Source organism: Ostrinia nubilalis, chromosome 21, assembly GCF_963855985.1.
Source record: "Ostrinia nubilalis chromosome 21, ilOstNubi1.1, whole genome shotgun sequence".
Lineage (NCBI taxonomy): Eukaryota > Metazoa > Arthropoda > Insecta > Lepidoptera > Crambidae > Ostrinia > Ostrinia nubilalis.
Window position 1 is genome coordinate 8,268,385 of NC_087108.1, and position 23,654 is coordinate 8,292,038.

The 23,654-nt window shown below is 37.5% G+C and overlaps 5 protein-coding genes across 5 annotated transcripts; 3 read left to right on the plus strand and 2 right to left on the minus strand.

The window, feature by feature from the left end:
* Nucleotides 1-955: 955 nt before the first annotated feature.
* Nucleotides 956-2,415, plus strand: LOC135082038 (probable 18S rRNA (guanine-N(7))-methyltransferase). Its single transcript, XM_063976788.1, has 6 exons — nt 956-1,106; nt 1,189-1,226; nt 1,316-1,494; nt 1,605-1,798; nt 1,873-2,062; nt 2,160-2,415. Exons 1-6 carry the CDS (start codon nt 1,068-1,070, stop codon nt 2,348-2,350), a joined length of 831 nt encoding a protein of 276 aa, XP_063832858.1. The 5' UTR covers nt 956-1,067; the 3' UTR covers nt 2,351-2,415.
* LOC135082040 (ATP synthase subunit C lysine N-methyltransferase) lies at nt 2,363-3,121 on the minus strand. Its single transcript, XM_063976789.1, has one exon. The coding sequence runs from the start codon at nt 3,018-3,020 to the stop codon at nt 2,412-2,414; it is 609 nt and encodes a 202-aa protein (XP_063832859.1). The 5' UTR covers nt 3,021-3,121; the 3' UTR covers nt 2,363-2,411.
* Nucleotides 3,122-3,712: 591 nt separating this feature from the next.
* LOC135082286 (ATP-dependent RNA helicase Ddx1) lies at nt 3,713-10,808 on the plus strand. Its single transcript, XM_063977067.1, has 13 exons — nt 3,713-4,172; nt 4,332-4,449; nt 4,779-4,945; nt 5,138-5,269; nt 5,727-5,916; nt 6,325-6,512; nt 6,860-6,984; nt 7,176-7,313; nt 7,600-7,814; nt 8,254-8,369; nt 9,524-9,631; nt 10,014-10,148; nt 10,640-10,808. Exons 1-13 carry the CDS (start codon nt 3,723-3,725, stop codon nt 10,742-10,744), a joined length of 2,187 nt encoding a protein of 728 aa, XP_063833137.1. The 5' UTR covers nt 3,713-3,722; the 3' UTR covers nt 10,745-10,808.
* Nucleotides 10,809-10,885: 77 nt separating this feature from the next.
* On the minus strand, nt 10,886-19,600 carry LOC135082287 (histone-lysine N-methyltransferase Set8). Its single transcript, XM_063977068.1, has 6 exons — nt 19,061-19,600; nt 18,572-18,674; nt 17,580-18,003; nt 16,903-17,093; nt 15,675-15,887; nt 10,886-14,768 (listed from the first exon to the last, which is right to left on the minus strand). Exons 1-5 carry the CDS (start codon nt 19,068-19,070, stop codon nt 15,680-15,682), a joined length of 936 nt encoding a protein of 311 aa, XP_063833138.1. The 5' UTR covers nt 19,071-19,600; the 3' UTR covers nt 10,886-14,768; nt 15,675-15,679.
* Nucleotides 19,601-19,760: 160 nt separating this feature from the next.
* LOC135082288 (histone deacetylase 8-like) lies at nt 19,761-23,638 on the plus strand. Its single transcript, XM_063977069.1, has 8 exons — nt 19,761-19,902; nt 19,992-20,181; nt 20,316-20,457; nt 20,560-20,666; nt 20,890-21,082; nt 21,559-21,731; nt 22,994-23,194; nt 23,398-23,638. Exons 1-8 carry the CDS (start codon nt 19,825-19,827, stop codon nt 23,598-23,600), a joined length of 1,287 nt encoding a protein of 428 aa, XP_063833139.1. The 5' UTR covers nt 19,761-19,824; the 3' UTR covers nt 23,601-23,638.
* The last annotated feature ends 16 nt before the right edge of the window (nt 23,639-23,654 follow it).

Below are 23,654 nucleotides of genomic sequence, written 5' to 3' on the forward strand. Positions count from 1 at the left end.
TTGTTTAGCCTCTTCAATGTTAAAAGACCTTTGAATTTTAACACTATTTTCCTTCTCAGGTGAGGAAATCTTACCTGTGTGCCTTTTTGGAGGACTTTTCTGTATATGAACTTGCTGGATCTTAGCCTTTTTATGTATTTTATCATCCTGATGATTATTTCCATAGTTAGCAGGTATATCAGATAATTTATCTTCGGTGTCACATAGATCTATTTGCACAGGTGATGGAGCTTTTCGTTTTTTCGGTAAATTCTTACTATTGTCCTCCGGTTGTGGAAAAGCCTTTTGCGATAAAACTTCATGATTTCCATTAGCTTGAGTTGAACCATTAGAAGTGTTTTTAAAAAACTGAGTAATACAATTTTGATTTTTTGGTAAGTTGCCTTGTTTTGTCTGAAAAATTGCATTGGAATAGTAAAATAAATTAATCAAGGAATCATTCCTTAGATAATTCCAATGTAGTGGTTAACTTATCATTACCTTTTTAAGACTTAGAGCTTTGGGCATTTTAATATCGGGTGTGAACCAAGGATTAATAATTATCGATTAAAATTAACGCATTTTATCTTGGATTAATAAAATAGATTTTAAATACTAACTACAAAAAATGCAAAACAACAAAAATTCCCGCTCGCGTAACCCTGACACATGACATTAATGACAGCTTACAGCTGTCATCCAACTTCTTTTTTTTGCATTTTTCACGGCCTTGGAATAAGCAGGCTTGCAGACTTATCAAGAGCGCGACATGTTGTGGCACAGCAGGCAGATTGTGTTGTTTGTATTTTGTATTCAAATATTAGGTCGTTCGCCTCAACTGGCGTTGAGCGATCTATGATCTATATCAAAAACGACGCAGGAATCCGCAGGATATCCTTATAATCGGATTTTTTCTTTCATGGCCAAATAACTATGCTCAAGCAAGCTTATAAAAAAGTTTTGACCGTATCTGTCATCTGTCAATGATGACAGTTATAAGTTAGGTTATGTCTCGTGGTGTTTGTTCAAAATAAACAAAGATTTTATTTAATTTAATTCTAATACATTGCTTTTCCTAACGCATAAAAATGTCTAAACGACCAGAACATTTAGCCCCACCTGAAGTCGTAAGATACCGTTTATTATATACATAACATTACTGTTATTATTAACTTTACAATAACTTTAATTTATTAATTTTTGTTTTAGTTTTACAATGCTGATGAGGCAAGAAAATACACACAAAAGTATGTGGTAAATACCTACGATTAGCCGATACTGTGTACAGCTGACTGACTAGTATTTTTTAAGGAATCTGTATTGTTATTGTTTGCAGCTCCCGTATTATTGATATTCAGGCTCAAATGACAGAAAGATGCCTGGAGCTTCTCCTTCTCCCTGAGGACTCGCCTTGTTTGTTACTGGACATTGGCTGTGGGTCCGGGCTATCAGGGTCTGTGCTTGAAGAAAATGGCCACATGTGGGTTGGTATGGACATCTCCCCTGACATGTTAGGTAAGGCACTATAAAATTCACTTTGTGATGCAAATTCATTTTTAATGACTAATACTCCATACATAATCTGTAGTATCTGAAACACAACTTTATTTAATCTGTTTTTCCAGATGTTGCCATTGAAAGAGAAACAGAAGGTGATCTAGTTTTAGCAGACATGGGAGAAGGTGTGCCATTCAGAGCTGGTTGCTTTGATGGTGCCATATCTGTGTCAGCCTTACAGTGGCTCTTTAATGCAGACAAAAAGTCCCATAAACCTGTCAAAAGGCTTTATACATTCTTCAGTTCTCTATATGCATCTCTGGTAATTAAGACACAATACAAATAACTTTTATTTAATTTGACATTTGTAAATAACAATTGATTTTATTATTTCAGTCCAGATCAGCCCGTGCAGTGTTTCAGTTCTACCCAGAGAATGAGAGCCAGTTAGAATTGCTCACATCTCAAGCAATGAAAGCAGGTTTCTATGGAGGAGTGGTCATAGACTATCCCAACTCGGCAAAAGCCAAGAAATTCTTTTTAGTGCTTATGACTGGTGGCTCAGCACCTTTACCAACAGCTTTAGGTAATTAATTTTACTCAAATACTTAATAAATGTAACTCTATCTTAATCAATGTTTGAACTTGTCATGAACTTAATCAAATCAATGTATGTTATTCAGGTACAGATGAAACTGATAATAGTCTACAAGTGAAATATGCAAGGCGGGAAGCTACCAGAGGGGCTAGAGGTAAACCTCTGAAGAACACTAGAGCATGGTTATTAGAAAAGAAAGAGAGACGTAGGAAACAAGGAAAAGAAACCAAACCTGACACAAAATACACTGGAAGGAAAAGAAGTGGTAGATTTTAAATCAAAAATACATAACTGTACATATTTTTATTACTATCTAAGTAAATTATATTGCCTTACGTTATTTTGTGCTTTTAATTACATATTTCCAAACTGTGTCTACTCCATGTCCAATAGTTTCTGTCGGTGTCATATTAGGAAGTGGAAATCTACAGGCGACTATAACTGTTTCATTATTAGCTTCTTGTAGCAATTTCTTTTCAAATTCTTCCATCATTTGCTCAACACCAAAGATCACAATATTGTTATAAGGTTTTAAGTCGAATGTCCATAGATTCCATCTGTAAAACTTGGTGCCACGATGGGCAGGGTTAAGCAAGGCTGCTAGTCTTGAATAATACACTAACCACGGGTTAAGTTCTACTCCTTCAGCTTTGAATCCTAGTTTCGCAGCTGTGAATACAATCCTGCCATCGCCAGAACCCACATCAAGTAATCTTCCACTTCTGTTAGCTAATGCTTTGGTTACTCCAGCAAGCTGTTCCGTTGTAGCTGGCACATAAGGTAAACAAACCTTCCTCAAGGCTGGCGAAACGAAGGGTATACAAACAATACTAACGCCTAGTGCAAGACCCCCTGTGGTATAAATTAAAGTCTTTCCAACAGTTGATAGCTTTGTCGTCTTTTTTAGTGGTTCGGCTTTAGAATTTTGAAGTATTTCTAATTCCATTATGTCTTGTAAGAAGTTTACAAATTAATTACACAATTTTATAGCTTCAAATAACATTATATTATAACCCTTTTCACTAAGTGTTATGTTTTTGATATGGTTTTTAGGTTATGTAGATTTATGTCAAAAACAGCTGTTTGAGCTTGTTTGATGTTTTTTTTATTATGGCTGATCACCATGAAGCTAAAGATACTGATCACGGAAACAATACATGACATTTTACTAGTAAATTTTTTGGCATTACAAACTAGATACGTTTGAGTAAACAATGAAATAATTATTAAAAAACAAAATGTCAATTGAGGGCTGCCAGTAGAATAAAAATAATTTCCCCACTAAGTCGAATTTCAATATGTTTGAACTTTGAAGAGCTTTATTTACAGCAGTTGGCTGCAGGAATTATTGTTGGTTTGGTAGTTCATAATTTTAGGAATTATGTATGTATAGATAAAGTAGATAAAATAAAAAATGCTATGTTTTGTTTTATTCTTTTAAAGAGATTTCACCTTGTGGTTTAATTCTAACATAACTTTATTTCCCTATTTTCAAGGTAAAACCTAAAACTCGGCAACATTATATTTGACAGTATTCTTTTTTCATTCCTGTCAAAAAACATCGCCGGCTGTGTGGGATTGTGTGAAAATTGTGATTTTGTTGTGAAACTGAAAAGGAAAGCTTGTAAAAAACCTAAATTCTTCAAATATGACCGCTTTCGAAGAGTTCGGGGTCCTGCCCGAACTGGGGAAGGCTATTGAAGAGATGGATTGGACTCTGCCTACAGATGTTCAAGCTGAAGCTATTCCCCTCATTCTTGGAGGTGGAGATGTGCTAATGGCAGCCGAAACTGGCAGTGGAAAGACGGGTGCCTTCTGCCTACCTATTTTGCAGATAGTTTGGGAAACTTTGAAAGATTTACAAGAAGGGAAGACGAGTAAAGTGCTGACGCAAACTTCGTCAGAATGGACTATGTCGTTTTTTGATCGAACAGATGCTTTGGCAGTGACTCCAGAGGGCACGCGCTGCCAGTCGCGAGACCAGCAGGCCTGGCACGGCTGCCGGGCCACCAAGGGTGTCCACACTAAGGGGAATTATTATTATGAAGCAACAGTGACTGACGAAGGCCTGTGCCGTGTTGGGTGGTCTACCCAAGCTGTAAGTTTGAATTTTACGACTATATTCACAAATAAAAAGTCTGATAGTGGAGGTAAAGCAGTCATTTTATTGGATTTTACTAAAAATAATTTAGTGGTTCTTAGTATTCTAAAATTCAGAAAAATATGTGTCATTTAATTTTCTAATTTCATTTTCTAGGCTAAACTGGACCTTGGCACTGACAGGCTTGGCTATGGATTTGGTGGCACAGGCAAAAAGTCTAATGCCAAGCAGTTTGATGATTATGGTACCGCTTACGGGAAGAATGATGTCATTGGTATGTATTATTTTTTTATCAATATAAAGGTCATAATAGTCTCACATATTGAGTGGTGTTATTCAAAGAAGGTAATTAATAAAATGCATATCCAACTTACATCTGAACAAGTTAGTTTTATACTTAAAAGTCAGAAATATAATAGAACAAAGCACATACACACACATACTGAAAATAGTTCAGTAATAACTGAAAGATTTCCATTTTATTTTCCTCACTCTTTTTGTATTTTGTTTGTTTTATTTATATTATTATGGTTGTTACTTATTCTTAATTAGGTGTTAAATAACTCTTTTTTATTTGTTTGATCATTGTTATCATTTTTATAGGTTGTCTTCTGAGTTTGACCAATGGTGAAATCAGGTATACCAAGAATGGAGAAGATCTTGGCGTGGCTTTCAAACTGGATCAGTCCAGACGGTCAGATTGTTATTTCCCTGCTGTAGTGCTCAAAAATGCCGAGATGAGCTTCAACTTTGGTTCTACTCCTTTCAAGGTAATATTATTAATTTGTTTAAAACTTTTATGCACATAAAACTTAGATCATAAGACATTATGTACTGTACATTATGTTTAAGCAATTTATTTGTTGTCTTAGCTAGGCCAACACTCTTAGATGTAACTTAAAACATCACAGGTTTCCTTTTGCAACTGACTGCATCTGTACCTTATCAGATTTTTGTTTCAGTATCCTATTCCAAAGGACTATATTGCTATTTGCCAAGCTCCCAAAGAGTGTGTGAAGCATAACATTGTAGTGGCGGGCGCAGCTGTGGACAGCAAGCCAGTAAACAATGCTCCACAGGCCATCATCATTGAGGTATGTTTATTACTTTAATTTGTGACTTATTTGTTAAAAAATGCTATGTATCCGGCGTTTTCACGGAAAGGCGATCTTGCGGCGATTATTTTTCAACCACAAGTAGCTATTAGGGTGTTTTATAATAATGCTGTTAGCTTGCCGCGTGAACGCCGGGTGCTTTCCGCTTTTTCTTGCCCTATACATTATTTCTAAACCTGTCTAATTAAAGAACTTATGATAAGCTTCCTTGTTCAATAGGCCTAAGATGCGCGCCGCGATAAGCGGTTATCACGCCATTTTATCGATTTTGCCCATAAATTTTGACGTCGATAAAAGTTATCACGGCGCGAATCTTAGGCCTACAGGCTACAGGTTAATGCCTGTAGAACACTGACCTTCATGAAGAGGGGCAGAGACAGTTGCCTGATAAGACTATTTTATGAGAACAAGTCATCAGTAAATCCTTCTCTTATAGCCATCTCGTGAGCTGGCTGAACAGACCTGCACCCAGATAACCAAATTCAAGAAGTACCTTGAGAACCCGAAAGTGCGAGAATTGCTCGTGGTGGGCGGAATCAACGTGAAGGACCAGATCAACCAGCTCAATGCTGGAGTGGACATAGTGGTTGGCACACCAGGGCGTCTTGAGGACCTTATTCAAGGAGGTTTGTATTTTTGTCTAGTTAATGAAAGATACATAAACATTTCATTTCAAAAAGTTGTTTACCAATTGCCTAAAATCTTTTGTATGACTTTTACTATATGAGGATAACATAATAAAAATAAAATATTACCCCATTATAGCCCACTTATAGTGAGCTGCCTAATGCTTCAACCACACCTAACGCCAGCCTAACGCTTCGCGCCGGCGATGTCGATTTGCATGCGTTGGTGCATGCACACAATTTCGCTTCGGCGCGTCAATTCTTTTCTGACTCTCTTGACTATACATGAAGCTCTTCGCTCTGTCTCGCTCATCGGGTCGACCTACTTATTGTAGCAGGGCTTAGATTTGATTTACAAAATCACAAATCTTCTCTTTTAGTTTTTAATTCTTGCAACTTGTGTACCAGGATACCTCGCGCTGACTCACTGCCGTTTCTTCGTGCTCGACGAGGCGGACGGGCTTCTCAAGGCGGGTTATGGAGAACTGATCGAACGCCTCCATCGTCAGATCCCAAAGATCACCTCGGACGGGCGAAGGCTGCAAATGGTGGTGTGTTCCGCGACTCTCCACGCCTTTGAAGTTAAGAAGATGGCGGTATGTTGATCGTGAATTATTCTATTGGATTTATATTATTGAACTTGATTCCGAAAACGAACAAAAAAATGTATGTTGTGTATGATTAGTGATTACATATTGATTAGTGGTATACGCAAATCTCGTTCGTGCTACGTTCGCGGTCGCATATCTCCCGACAGAATAGTGTGAATATCTTTAAAAATATGCACTACCGCAATATGAATCTACCTCTGTAACTAAACCTCAAAGAATGCAGGTGAATCTCTGTGAAGAAGTCAAACGTTACATGCTAACGCAAAGTCACGGGTAAAACTGGTTGCGTCATCAGACAGTCGTTAAAAAGAATTCCTACTATTTCTTTTCAGGAGAAACTCATGCACTTCCCAACATGGGTGGACTTGAAAGGAGAAGACGCCGTGCCCGAGACAGTACATCACGTGGTCGTCATGGTAGACCCACAAAAGGACCGCTTGTGGGAAACCTTGCGCAAGTATGTTTTGCTTATTACGTCACGAACATATTATTTGTTGGCAGTAGCGCCCACATAATAATATGGAATAATTAAGTTTCTAGTTTATTTATTTATGGTCAAGTGCCTAAACCAAGTCCATATTTACATTTTTTTATTGGCATGAAGTAAACCTCAGCCTATTTTAATTATAATTTTTCTTTGTTATACAGACATGTGCAAACTGACGGTGTTCACGCAAAAGACAACATCCGTAGCGGCAACACGACACCTGAGACGCTGTCCGAAGCCATCAAGTTACTCAAGGGAGAGTACTGCGTCCGTGCCATCAGGGAACATAAGATGGACAGGTAAGGTTTTTCTTCCTGAACCTGAAAACCATCACTAGAATACTAGATCGGTTCGGTAATGAAGTAGTAGCAAATAAAATATTTAAGTGAACCACACAAAAACCCCACCCCACCCGGGAACACCCAAGATTCGCTAACTGGTAAAATATTTACCGCCCCTGATTAAAAGTTTTCTCTTCCACGCCACAGCCCAGAGAGCTACTAGACACTGATACTTTACTATTTAGTAATGATTATACTTACAATTTGCATCATACACAACCTTTTTTTAATATTCCTGAAACAGGGCCATCATCTTCTGCCGTACCAAGCTAGACTGCGACAACCTCGAGCGATACTTCAAGACATTCGGCAAGGAGTTTTCCTGCGTGTGTCTCCACGGCGACCGCAAGCCGGCCGAGCGCAAAGGAAATCTGGAGATGTTCAAACAGTCTCAAGTCAAGTTCCTGATTTGCACCGATGTCGCTGCTAGGGGCATTGACATCTCTGGACTGCCCTTCAGTAAGTAATGCTGATATGGTGACCGCGAGCTGGTCAAGTGGTAAAATTTTTCGCATCGCAAAAACGTACTTTCCCACCACTGAAACTCCTTAACCGCTAGGATCTACAGCTTGGCTTCTATAAAACCCAAAAAGTGAAGGTTTAGTAAAAGATAGAAAGTGGTTATGTCAGTGGCGCTAACTGATGAGCACAAATATAGTTTGTTTGTTACACCTGTTCGAGTGGCGATCACGGACTGAAAGACGTAGCGTGGGCAGGCCTCCTACTAGGTGGACCGACGATCTGGTAAAGGTTGCGGAAGGAACCTGGATGCGGGCAGCGCAGGACCGCTCATTATGGAAAGCCTTTGTCCAGCAGTGGACGTCATTTGGCTTAAACGAAAGAACCTACCTGTTGTCGCCACTACAATAGCCCTACATAACGCACGTTTTCTGCACAGTGATCAACATCACTCTTCCTGACGAGAAGTCGAACTACGTGCACCGCATCGGAAGAGTCGGGCGCGCCGAGCGCATGGGGCTCGCCATCAGCCTCGTGTCCACTGTTCCTGAGAAGGTCAGTAGCTTTGTACTTTCTTTAGAACCATTGTAAGTACAGGCTTAGTGCTTCACACTTGCGTTTTCGAGTCGTCGTCTTGCCAGCGCTTGCGCAGTTTCGACTCGAGTAACGCTAGTGCAGGAGGTCCCTAAACCTTAACCAATTGCTAGAACCTTTGTGGAACCTACTCAAAGGTTTCTGCAATTGCGGGAGGGGTATCAATTACAAAAGAGCTGTCACGGTATACATACATAAACCTAAAACGTCAGAAATTTCGCTCCACTCCACTACCGCTGGAATATACTCTGTTTTGAGCTATGCCTATAGTTAAAGTCTATCCAATATAGCTTGATTAGAATGACGGCTGTCAAACGAATGTGACTAGTGCTGGGTATGTTTCGTACGGTTCACATAGATGTATCGATAAGTTTTCGAAAAAATTATATAAAAAAATGCACCCAATTTTTCTTCATATCTTTATTCTTAAAAATGACAATTATGATTTAAATTTAAAGACAGTAAAATTTAAAATTCATGTCAAGGGTGTACAACCTAAGTCGTAGTCATTATCATCAGTGTTCTTCAGTGGCTTTTTCCTCTCGCTAGAGGGCGGTGGGCATCTCTTCTAGAGCAACGGTGCTATGAATACCCAAAAAATTACCGGTGATTGATTTCCGATGTTTGATTATTTAAGAATGAAATGTTTTTTGGTTTTTAATAGTGAACATTTAGAAAAACGTATAACTTGACTTAAAAATGTTAAAAAATTAGTTGGAAATTTTTTTTGTTAAATATGTTAAAAAATTAGTTTTAATTTAATATGACATTTGTCGATATGTCCCAACACTAACATTTTTGTAACTCGAGATAACCTTGTAGAGACGTCGTTAATACTCTAGCTTGATTTTTATAATTTCGAATTACTACTTATTGGTGTAATTTAACGCTGCATTTACACGAAATTAACATTTTTATTGGAAGCACTGTCGTCGAAAATATTGTTTGTAGGTCAGACGTGAATTATTTCTTGTCCGCCAATATTTAGCTCTCATTGATCGCTACTACAAAGTTATGTCGTTACTTTTGATGGCAGCTGTCATTCTAATCAAGCTATATTGGATGGACTATAATAAAAATGAATTTAGAAAAGTAAATTCTTTGTATTTATTCAGGTGTGGTACCACGGCGAGTGGTGCTCGTCTCGCGGCCGCAACTGCTGGAACACGAATCTCATCGACGACCGACCAAAGGGCTGCTGTATGTGGTATAACGAGCCTCAGGTGAATATCTTGACAGTCTAAATATTGCCTGTTTAGAAAGTCCCTTTACTACTTTAGCGACTATTTCTTTTTTTAATAAAAACATCTTATATCGTTTCATCCAAGAAAACCCGCCCCACCAATATATTTGGTCAAGGGAAGTGCGGGGTGCGGGGAGTTTGATCCGAGCGTCATTATTGTAGTGTGCGTGTGCACTCATGGATAATTTAGCGTCTACCCATAACACTCAAACATTAGCGGAAGAATGGTGGGGCGCGTCTTCGTGGATGAAACGATGACCTGAAACGATCTATACTAAATATTATAGGGAAGAGCTATTATCAATGAAATCTTTATAAAACTCATTGTGCCCAAAATAGCAAATTGTTCCCTTCTGTTCTAGTATTTGGCAGACATCGAAGACCACTTGAACATCACCATCCAACAAGTGGAGCCTGACATGAAGGTTCCGTCCAACGAGTTCGACGGCAAAGTCGTGTACGGACAGAAGAGAAAGCAAATGGGTACAGGATACCAGGTACGTTTCTTTCCGTACGTCTTCAATCGCCAACTAAATAATGCTCACGAAAGAACCCTCAACTAACGAAAATTGTTCCAAACCAAACCAACTTGCTGTTGCAGCTTTCCGCCTTAGGCAGTTCGATTTTTTTCAAGTTATTTATAACTAGCTTTCCGCCCGCGGCTTCGCCCGCGTGGAATTTTGTCTGTCACAGAAAAACTTTATCGCGCGCGTCCCTGTTTCAAAAACCGGGATAAAAACTATCCTATGTTCTTTCCCGGGACTCAAACTATCTCTATGCCAAATTTCATCAAAATCGGTTGCGAGGTTTAAGCGGGAAAGCGTAACAGACAGACAGACAGACAGACAGACAGAGTTACTTTCGCATTTATAATATTAGTTGGGATTTTCAAATTTGCAGTTGCAGCGTTTTTGTTACTCTCTCTAGCTTAGAATGTTTCGTATGCTGTCTTATTCCATTTTCTAATAAATATTTATTTAATCTCCAGGATCACGTAAGTCAAATGGCGCCAGTAGTGCGATCTCTGCAAGAGCTCGAGTCGCAGACGCAGCTTTACTATCTCAAGATGCACCACAACGTAACTATTGCATAAACAGTGGTCAAATATATCTTGTATCAATATTAAGTAAATAAACGAGTGTATGCTAAATTATTAAGTTTATTTGTTTCATTCAACACTTTGGCGCTAGAAAGTCTATGAATTATAATTAGAGGATTAAATAAAACTTACAGATCAAAGTTCAATTTTTATATTTCACTCAATCACTACGGATTATCTAGGGCAGTGGGTTGCAGCCCGCGTTTCAAAATAAATTATTAAGTCTCATAACACCCCGCTATGTAGGAAAATAGCCGTTAAAATACTGTAGTTACAACTGTAATTCGACCGCAACATTATCAACATGAACATCTCAGTACAAATCTTATAAAACTGTTGGGAAATTAACGCTGACTTACAAAAATAGTACTTTGATCTACGTTTTACTGAAGCAATCATTATTGTACTATCGCCGCGTATCCTCTAGGAAAATGAGTGGAAGCAACAACGGTTGATGTATTGCTGCGTATCACGGAACATGCATCAACACCACGCTGCTCACTTGGCTAGAATATAAGCGACCAATAACAGTAGCTAATGAACAACACACTTGTAAATTCCATATATGGTAATACAACTCATTGCTAATAGTAAATGAACGTTATAACAAGTGAATGATACTGGAAGAATTCATCTAATTATAACTACGAATTGATAAACGAACAATATTAATTAAAACACTGAACAAGCTTAACATCGGCAGTGAATAAATTCAAATTATTAACTTATCTAAGATCTACATTATCAATTAAACAAAAGAAATAGTGCAATAGACACTACGACTTGATTGTATTAATTTGACGCCAAGTAGAAGCAAGTATCGTGCCCATGCGCATACATAGTCAAGTCAACGACCACGCGCAGATGCGAGGTACCAAATTAATTCAATCTAGTTTTATGACTATATCTATGATATGAATCTCATCAGCAGCGCGTAAAGAAATAAAAACTTATGAGGAAATTATTGCAGTCAATTTTGTATGTCAATTATCTATATTGTATTTGAGACACAAATATATCTTAATCTATTGGAAAAGAAGATTAAAGTAAAGTCAAAGGGCACAGTTTTCCGCAACACTCCATTATATGAAAGGTCACGAAGCATTCGTTCCATTCGACTTTAGTTGATTTCTAATCATGCAGTGCTTCAAAATAATTAGACCAATGAGTAGAAAATAAACTCCATTAACTACAAATAACTATCAATATCATTCCAGTTCGATTTAGTTTACATAACAAAATGCATCACAAATATATTATTTTAACCTAGTATTTCATGGAGTAGGGTAGGATATTATTTAAATTGTAACTAATAAGAATTTTACAGTAACCCTAGACATTAATTGTTAGTTTAGTACAAAATATTACAAGCCTTCTTAACAGCAATGCCGATAGATAAAGGTTTCGTTAAAGGTAGGATAGGAATCCGTACAAGGCGTTAGTATACATATAAAGGGGAATAGGAACTACTAAAGCAATACTATTCATTTTAATCACCTAATGTTGCTGGATTTTTATATTTTAAGTATTTAATTATTACTATATTGCTATTTAGGAAAGGAGAAAATTGCAGGAAATACAAAAATATTAATGAAACTAAATAGTTACTTTTCTAATATTATGGAACCACATTACTTATTACTTTAGAATCAAGTTCAAAACCAACGCATTACTCTAACTTACGCCCATTAAACGTGGGCTCTCTAAAATTAGGTACGACAATAATCACAAATTTCTACCATTAAAATTACATATTTTAAAGATTATAATATAATTATTACTTTTTATTTTTATTAGAATATATTAAATAAGTTAATGATCAAGTATATCTTTTCTTTTTTACTTCTAAATCCAGCCACATTAAGCTACATACACATTACGTAGTTTATATTTATAAAAATCAAGTGCACATTGGTACTAAACACTATCCGTTACGAAGGTCGGCAGAAATTAGAATCAGTGGCCTTATAAGTACTTAAATAAACAGTATTATTGCTCGTTGAAATAGTGACAAAAGAAAAAAATATTTTGGCAAAAATATCTCTATTTGTCAGGTTTGGTTTTACGATATCAGTTACAAATACCGATATGATGATTCATTAAAAATTCAATGACTGCACCTTCATAATTAACAGTAACAACTTCTAGGAAATTAATAATTAATCTTTTGGTGATCACGGCTAATTCCACCAGATGTATTTGCTTACATTTAAATTATTCTAAGATACATATAAACATTTCTTAGCATTAAATTCATACTATTTTGAATGTATCAAATTAGTTTTTGTATGTGCGTTATCGGGTTGTATATTAGATCATTATAGTATTGTCTAGTTTTAGAATCAGATCAATGCTTGGTTTTGACGCGGTCTCTGCATTGTGACATAATATTGTTAATCAAAAACAACTTTAGAACACTTTATTATTGCTATGAGACATTGTCGCCACCTGATGATCCAATCACAACTCGACAACGCATTCAACATAATTATATCTCCTACAACATATCAATACCTCTCCATTCCAATCCGGGAATACAGTCTATCACACATACGCTTATATTTTCTATATAAGTCTGAATGGACTTGTACATTAATAAGGAAATGCAAGGAGATCTATAACAAGGGCTTCCTCGCCATAATTTTTCGTAAATATATTCTCATGTTTCAAATTGGACGTTAATTATATTCGAAGTTTAACATCATTAGTCACCGGTTCATGCCCACTATGATTGATTGAAAATTTTATTTGAGAATCGAGTAATAAATCATAGTTTTTGGTAACCAATAAATGAAAGCAAATATGAAAAAGTTACCTAAGAAATGTGTTTTAGAAGCAATCTTTGAAACTAATAACGATCTGACGATCTGAATTGAGAATTTTAATGTTCCTTTTTTATTCTGCCTATTACTTGTTACATCATGTCAATGCGCGAACGAAGCCGCAGGCTTACGTTAGTTTTTTATAACTATAAAATATTTTTGTTCGGTGGCAGCTATAGCTAAGACAATTCCTCCTCATTAAACTAAAATGATTTATGAAATGTGGTGACCGATTCGATTTCGGTGGGCAGTTCTAAGAATTAATATAATATACGGCACGAATTTCTTATCTCAATCTTTATTGGTGACAGCAAATAACAAGAAAATGAATTTCGAGAAATTTGAGTAGGATCATACACAAATGAGCAACACTTACAACCTGGCGTCTATCTGTCATTTAAATAAACATTAAAAGTATTCTAACAATAATTATAAAGATTATTCGAGTTGGTGTCGCGACCAGTATTGTGTTATCAACAATAGTTTTGTTGTTCAAAAACACGTCTTATTGTTGTCATAATAAGTAATACATTCGCAAGATTGTGATTTCCTTTGTACCATGTGATCAGCGTCTCTGGCTTAGCCTTCGATTTTGTGGCTTGACGTTGTGCTAGTTGGTGCTCGCGAGACTAGTCATTCTCAGTGCGATCAGGTAGCAATACCATAATACTTTAGACATTCCTTCCCTCTCAAGTCTTTGCCGAACTTGGCCGTGGCGTGGCGTAGTGACTCCATGCAAGTTTATACACATAATTGGCTCCAATATTTGGCGAGTCTAATGCAGTGACAACAAAGTGTCACATCACAACTTCACCTCCGTATACGTTATTCATACTGTCTTTCAAAGATCAAATCTAACAGTTTCCCATAAAAGGCCTCAGATATTACAACAGCTCTAAACATCTTTGATATAAAACAGTCCCATAGAATATACCTTGGAACATCTCCCTCACTTATACTAACAACTTAGACGTACGACTGTCGCTCTTAACACGAGTGGCATAAGGCAGTATTTTCCATCATTTAACCATACACCCGGTCACATATCAAAACTAGAGTTAGGCCACTTGTCTCAATACTTAACAATACACAGTTGTCCAATCTTAAACAGAAACTTTGTTAACAAACTTCATAATAACTAAAACTAAATTAATAAATAATGTTTAGTAGTCCAACTGAGATTTTTGGAGACATGCCTGTGGACAAAAAAATAACAATAAATTAATATTACATTTTTTTCTCTAATAATTACATAATTAAACAATATGACTTAATTTTATAGCTGAAACTGTTGTTTGATCATTGTCAACAATGGCTTCATTACATCAGGATTTTGCGCAATAATCTAGCGGCCAGACAAAATGAGGTGAACGACCTCACATAAGTCGCGCCATGAATGGTACTACGCTTCGTTAGGTAGAAATTGCAAAATCCTCTAGTAAAAAAAAGGTTGCGACTGCCTAGGCGCGGGACATCTGCGGGCTTCTATTAAATGTGTAAAACAAATGCTGTTCAACATACATTTGGTTAGAATGCAATGCATAGAATTGTTAGCTTTAGATATGGGCTAATGATTGGATTCCATATCGACAAATAATGTGTCAGTTATCCATCACGATGACTAATTGAATTTCCGGGCCGGATACATTTGGATGTTCGCATGAAATCTGATTTACCAAGTGCATGATAGGATAACTGAATATGTCGCATAGTGTAGTTCCGTAAATAGATATCGATAAAGTGCTGAATGTCTATAAAATGAAAGGTTTTTAGGATGTATTAAAAACATTGTGACACAATCAAATTGTTGTTAAATACTCAATGACGGGAATCTTTAAAAAAATACGCGACACTTTTACATAAACAAAAGACATTACATCAAGCTAGACACAATCGTAAGAAGTTTTAATAGTAGTATGTAATTTACAACTAAAATGTAGTCTAATGTCCTGTCGACTGCCAAGTTGTGGCCAATATACTTTTTGAAGAAGAAATAAGGAAAGAAAAAAAAATATTGGCACACATTATTATTTATAGAACTACAAAATTACAAAACTAAAAAATAGTGCCAAAAAAGGCTTTTATCCAGTCATAGAACTCACCCAGGTCAGAGCGCGAGCCAGGGGTGGTGCTGCAGCGACTCCTTGGAGCGGTCGCCGTAGTCGTACGTGAGCTCCTCGCCCGGCGCGATGTCGTGCGCCGCCAGCAGCACCAGCCGCGGCCCGTCCACCCACAGCGCCTTGGTCACCAGGTTGCCGTTGCGCGAGTGGTTGAGCAGCCGGCCCAGGCGGCCCGACTCGGCTGTCGCGTCAATGCTGTGATAGATGATGTTAGTAATTTGTTTTTTTTTTTGTATGGTTGCAAATAAAGTAATTAATGCCGTTTTCTGACTTGTCGGTGCGGCAGCGGCTCGGCATACGCGGTACCGAAAGCTTACCGAGCGCCTATATTTCAATGGAGCGTTCCTGAGTCTGTGCCGCGCCGCTGCCGCGCCAATCAGGAACGCTCCTTTGAAATATAGTATCGTTTTCTGTACAGCGTATACAGAGCATACCGATGCCGCGCCGCTACCGCACCGACAAGTCAGGAAACAGCCTAAGGGAAAAGCCACACGGTGCGGTGCGGTCGCGGCGCGGCGCCACCATACAACCCTGTGTACAGTGATGCGGCAAAATGTTTGCAGTGCGGCGCCGCACCGCACCGTGTGGCTTCTCCCTGAAGAACGAACTTTACGCTCGTGTACTTCTACCAAGCCAAATAATGGTGGCATAATCAACTTCCTAAGCCTAGTTCGTCTTAGTTAAGATTAAAGAGCCACGAGCTCGCCCGAAAATCCACGACGAACTGTCCGCGGCCGAGAGCTCGCGTTGAAACCGCACCGCGTCGGCCTCGTCTATCGATAGCGCCTACACGCAACACTATTCCTCTTACTCGCGTTGCTCAGCCACGCTGACACGCTCACCCGCGCCAGAGTAAATACAAATGAGTAGGTCATCTTCATAGAAACGCACGGGCGCGGTTTGTATGTGAGCGCGCCAACACATATGCGGCGCGCACGCACACACTGACAAAATTTAGCGGGGATTAGCGGGGAGCCAGTCGTAGTTGCGCCGAATTTTGTCAGTGTGTGCGTGCGCGCCGCATACGTATATTGGCGCGCTCACATACAAACCGCGCTCGGTGCGTTTTTATGAAGATGACCTACTCATTTGTATTTACTCTGCCCGCGCGCTTCACGACGAATGCTCGCGCCGCGACTACACAACGACGCCTCGTCGACACGCAGCACTACATACTAATAAATAATTTGAATTGAATTTGACTACTCACCAGTACTGCTGGTCGCCATGTCTGAAGTAGTACATATAGCATCCAGCGCTGGGATCCTGCGCGTACAGCGCTTCGCGTTCGCGCGCCTCGGCAACGCCCACCAGCTCGCCGGCGTATTCGACGACGAACTGCCCGCGGCCGAACGCTCGCGTCGCGATCACGCCGCGCCCTTTGCCTTCGAAGTATGCTACCTGTAGGATGATTATGAAGGTTAATCTTTGACTTTGAAATGAGATTTTGTGGTATGTAGTTTGTTAAGATTTCCCCTAAAAGCTTCATTATGGTGTTCTATATCAAGGAAATACTTTGACATGCTGTATTGGTTGAATGAATTTCGTAATTATTTTTATAACACTTACAAAAAGATAAAAACATAAAATAAATTGTATTTTTATTAAAAAATAAATCTTTACAATTTTTAGCTTCTACTTCATCCTGCTAATATTATAAATGCGAAAATTTGTATGGATGTCTGGATGTTTGTTACTCTTTCACGCAAAAACTACTGAACAGATTTTGACGAAACTTTACAGTATTATTGTTTATAACCCGGAATAACATATAGGCTATAATTTATGGGACAAACTAAATTTCACGCGATAGAAGCCGCGGGCAAAAGCTAGTGGTTAATATAACTGATGTGACTGTTATATGAGAAACACAAGTCAAAACCATACCTGCAGTCCATCTTCTCTCTGTTCTCTCACGGCCCTCTCAAGATCGCGCATTTTCTCGGCCATCACGCATTTCGAGGTCTTTCTGACGCTCCTTCTCACGGGGAAGTATTCTGTTAGCTTATGGTTGGCAGTGCCGTTGACAACTTTAGGTTCTATGTTCACAGTCTTATCTAAGCGTGGCGGTGACGGTGGAGGCTCAACCTTGGGGCTCTTGAGCTCCTCCTTGAAGTATTCAGTCAGTTTGTGGCTTTCGGCAGCGCGCGCGGCGGCGCGGGCCGCTCTTGACCGCACCGAGTGGCCGTTAGTCATGTTGCTAATACCGTTGCTAGTCTTCAGGGGCTTGGACTTGTGCTCGACCTTCTTGGATGGCCGCTCAGTCTTCACTACAGCATTCTCAGTCTTTGACTGTGTGGTAGCTATGATCCTTTATGAAATACAATGTAATTAGCACATTATGACCATTAGTTAAGTGCCTATTAGTGATTTTTACCATGATTAAATTACATAGTGTTGTAATAACTACTTTGTATTTGTTGATACAAAAATACTTGAAAAACTACTCATGGTCATTAGCTAATGAGAAAACAATTAAACAACTGGTTACAGATAATGGTATTAAAGTTAAATGTGTTAAAATGTTTAACATTTGGCTAGTTTGCTACTAAAAAAATTAAAGTTGAATAAACAATAAAGTAGGATAGAATGACATGCAGAAGCAAATTAGTTTCAAGCAGTGGAATAGTAAAATATGGAACTAAATCCCATAATAACAAAATTATAAGTTTAAATATAGTATAAGTAATAATAAGTATAGTATGAAACAGAAGGAAAAAAATAAAATAAAATAAAATATAGGCTTGGTAACAGTAGTAGGATTATAAAAGTAAAAGAAAATGAAACAATAATGATGGTCTAGTAGTGGACTTTGACACAAATTAAGGCACATTGTATGCAGATTTTAAATAGTAATTGAAATGCAATGCCTCAGTTACCTGCGCTTTCTATAATTTCGCGTAGGTCTGTCAGGCTGCTCCTCGCACAGCTCAATGCGGTGCGGGGTCTTCACTCCCTCCTGGCCCGCCATCAAGGTATTGGCTGAAAACCAACCTTACATAAATAATCAGGTATAGGAAGAAAACAGCTTCATGAATTTTGAAAAAAATTTTTATGTGATGCAATGTGGAAAAACATGTGCTCATAAAGAAATGTGTGAGATAGACATATAATAGGTACATAACCTTCACCATATAATACATAATTATTTTAAAATACGGCATGATGTCAGGAATAACTCCAATAATTAATTTAGATAGAAGTACATAGAAATTACCCATAGCTCTAATTAAAAATATTTTATGTGATGAACTGATGCATTTTTAAAAATCCTATTAGACGTGTAGTACTGAACTACTCATGAAGGTACATCCCAAACAAAGGCTCTATTACTGTGTGGTGCTCATAGTTATGTAAAATTTACTAACCTCGAACCATTTCAACTTGAACTTGATAAGCGCTGAAAGATGATCACGGAGCACCATCGAAGTGGTCTAACCTGATACAAACAAAACTGGACAGACTGGGCTCGTGTTACCAATGTTTTGTAACAGACCTTGTCATATTAGGATCGCATGAAATTTATCATGTGATGTATCCCGCGCAATGTCACAAACCTATCATAATGTATTTATTACAATTTAGTAATCAAGAATATTGAACCAACATTCACTATTACATTTAACAATTACTAGAATTATCCTAAAATCGACGTTAAATTAGCATTATTCCGTAAATGTCAGATTGATTGAAGGAGACTTCATTAGAAAATGGACGCTTGTTTTTCTTTTTGAACTTTGATCTAATTGGTCCCCCACGCGTAACTTCAGCCAATAAAATTAAATTCTAATGCACCTCAACCAATAAAAATGCAGCATGGTATAAACCAGTATGAACGAATGAGTGAATGAATAATAAATAGTCTAGCCATAGACATCTTTATCTTTTAAAGTGCAGTGTACACTGGTGTACACCACTACTTACCCACTTTCTTTCGAACTGTGACTGTGAGCTCAATGTAAGTACAATGTTTTTTTTTTTACAATGAGCTATAATTATTTCTGAACGTTTTTTCTTTGTTTGACAGTTATGACATAAATGACATTTCATCATTCAAAAGTTTCTCTTCGTCAACAAACTTTGTTGTATTAATTTTTAAAACCTTACCGTTTTAATTTAATTTTAATAAAAAATGAAAGAAAAAGTGTGTTATATTTGGGATGAGGATTTAATTGATCAGTGTAATCGCTTGCCTGCTGTATGTGGAAGAGTACGTAAAAATAATTCAGTTTTATGGGAGGAAAAAATCCTGTTATGATTTTCGGTTTTCGTAATGAAGAGTACTTACTTCTTTTCCAGGCAAGTATGGTACATGATCTCATTGTATCTTATGATCTCAATAAACATATGAAAGTTATTCGTTCATCTGCTGCCACTTATGAAGATCTGAAAAAGTTTCACTCTGAGTTGTACATTGACTATCTAAAGTCACTCGTTGATATTGATGAAGATTATATGCCTAATGCAGTAGATGAGGAATATGGAATAGGTAAGCAGTTTAACATTATTTGTTAATGTAAGAAACATTTTTCTCTCAATATAATTATTATTTCTTGTATTATTTGCTCCATATCTCAGACACAGTGCTAATATTTTATTAATTTCATTATGATATATTTTCAGGATATGATTGTCCTCCTGTGTCTAATATGTACGAGTTAGTATCAGTGATTGCTGGAGGCTCCGTAACTGCAGCAAAAAGCCTAGTAATTGGGGCTGCCGAGGTTGCCATAAACTGGTGTGGCGGATGGCACCATGCTCAGCGGTAAAAAGTATAACTCTTTGCATGCTTGATTCCAAAGAAAGCATTACTAAAGTATGTATTTTTAAAAGAAAGTATTACAAAATATAATGTGTCAATTTTCAGATCTGCTGCTGATGGTTTTTGTTATGTCAATGATATTGTATTAGCTATTGAAACTTTGAAATCTAAATATCCTAAGGTGTTGTATATTGATCTTGATGTACATCATGGTAATTAATTTATTGCATTATCTTTTTCATATACCTACATATTACCTGAATGCTTTGTGATTTTGGCATCAATATCCATTTCCAAAGTTTGTTTTGCAACAGTTGTAACTAACATAAAATCAAAGTTTTGTTGTGTGTACTGCTGCCAATGGCTATTGCTTTTACCACTTGAAACAAATATCAGAAAATAATATTTCATATTTAAAACTGGTTTTTGTTCTAGGCAATGGTGTACAAGATGCATATTGTCTAAATAAGAATGTGCTAACTCTCTCATTCCACAAGTTGGAGCCAGGATTTTACCCAGGGACTGGGAACATTGATGACATTGGCTCGTTGACTGGCAAGGGATACTCATGCAATTTTCCCTTCAGTGCTTGGTACTCCAATGACACCATTGAATATGTTTTCCAAAAGTAAGATTTTTATTGTAATATCACATAACAAAATAATATTAAACATTGCAGAGGGTTGAGCATTAGGTAATGTGTGAAAAATATATTTTTTTATTATAAGATTTACCTTTACAAACTTTTACTTAACTCTACAGCTCTGGTGATGAAAGTTAATATACATATACCTAGCAGTAGCAGGATCTACCATAGTATGTTGTAGCAGTCACCAGCAAAACATCACCATCACCACACCAAATCCAGTTGCATGAGTTGCCAGGTTGATGGAACAGTGACTTTTGCTTGTCCTCTAAAATGTTGGCACTTAGTGTGTTCTCACCAGTGTTGGACAAGACTGCCCAATGGTCACGCGCAATTTGACTTCGCGCGGGTACTACTGCGCTTATCAGATGCACCTTTACAAAGTTTAATAAAACCACATATATTTTTTAGAACACATACCTTTCTGATGTACCTACATACTTTTGGCAAATTTTCAGTGTGTTCTCATCAGTGTTTGACAAGTTTTTGCCCGACGCGGTGGTGGTGCAGTGCGGCGCGGACGCACTAGCGCGCGACCCGCAGGGCGGCGGCAATCTGACCGCGCGCGGGTACTGCGCGTGCGTCACTGCTGTGCTGGACAAGCGAAAACCGACTCTATTATTAGGTGGAGGTAAGCACATTTTCATGTACCTACAAAATGCAGGTGTAGTAGAAGTAGCATCCAAGCTTCACTGCTGTTACTGGACACGAGAAAACTTTGTTTGGAGGTAAGTAAATGTTCACAGACAAAATGCAGATCTAGTGGTCGCAAGAAAGAAATTGACATAAAGACTGCTGCTGCTGTATTGGACAAGTGAAGCGCCCCTACGCCCTTACGTACTCGCGTATTCTACTTCAAACACTAGGGTTTCGTTCGAGGTCTTTTGTGGAGAACTTTATTTGGGCGAAAGTAATGGAGGATAAGAGATTACTACTGAATTAGTCGGCCGTTTGGTGTAGTGGTTCGAAACGGACTACTATTCCGGAGGTTGCGGGTTCGATTCCCGCACAGTACAAACATTTGTGTGCATGAACATATTTGTTTGTATTGGACTGGGTGTTTTCTATGTATAATATGTATGTATTTACAAAAAAAAAGTATTTAAGTATGTTTATATCCGTTGTCTAGTACCCATAGTACAAGCTTTGCTTAGTTTGGGACTAGAAGCGCAGTGTAAAATGTCCAAGGATATTTATTTATTATTTAATGTTGACGCTATGCGGCAAGCCGTGCACAACCATTTTATTGATTTAGATGTTTCTTCGTGAAATAAGCAGTTTTTAATAATTAATTCGCGCCACAGCCTCCCCATGGTTATACTGGTCACTATTATGTCGCGAGTTGGATTTAAATGATTTAATGTTATCAATCAGTTTTCACCTATTTTAATTCTTTAAGCCCAAGTAATCTTATCGCCTAAGTACCTGATTGTAGCTACATAACCATGGATACCTAGAAATCGTAAATTAATAACACATACTTATTTGGTAATACATATAAATCCTTATACAGGGTGTTAGGTAAATGGGTATATGAGCCGACACTAGCCCATGTTAACATGATCATATAAATGGTATGGTGAAGTCAGAAAATTGATATCTTCATTTTAATTATTTTATTTTTCATACAAATCGGATTTTATAAAATTTATTTTGTATGAAAATTAAAAAAAATAAAATTATGATATCAAATTTCTGACTTCACCATACCATTTATATGCCCATGTTAACATGGGCTAGTGTCGGCTCATATACCCATTTACCTAACACCCTGTATAATTCATACTTACGTAGTTCATTTCTGCCACCACACCCTGTATAAACTGCGAAATCGCGATCTGAAGCAAGGTAGTTTATGACGAAGTACTTTATTACTTTTTTTTTATGTTACAGGGGGATACAATTATGCAAACGCTGCGCGTGTCTGGACTTCGATCACCGCCCTCGTAGTTGGAGAGACGTTAGATGAAAACATTCCTGAACACAGCCATTGGACCAAATACGGACCGGACTATATGTTGGCGGTGGAACCCATGTTAGCTAGAGATACAAACAAAAAAAATCATCTTGATAAGTGCATTGCTGAAATAAGAGGTAATTATTAGTATGGAACATGATTGTTTAGGACTGCCTAATTTGGCATTTAAACCCACGCATGTTATCTTTGGCAATTTTATCTAATAAACTTATCTATTTAGCTTTCAAACCGCGCATAGGTAACAACATACATTAGGTTAGGTACCTACTTATAATAAAAGTACCTATTTAGGTATTTATCAGATGTATATTTGTTTCAGATAATTTGCAAAAATATGTAAAACCAAGTAAATTCCAAGAACGGATGCTGAAGAGAAAGATCGACACTGGCGCTCATCATGAACAGAATGACGAAAAGAGCTGTGATAATGTTAATCTGAATAGTAAATCGATAAGCAAAGATAAAGATAGTGCTAAATTACCAAAAACTGTTTCCTCTGATGTGTATGATTTTATAGACTGATGTAGTTATAGGAATTTAATTATATGTTTCATTTGTTATGTATTGTATTAGTCA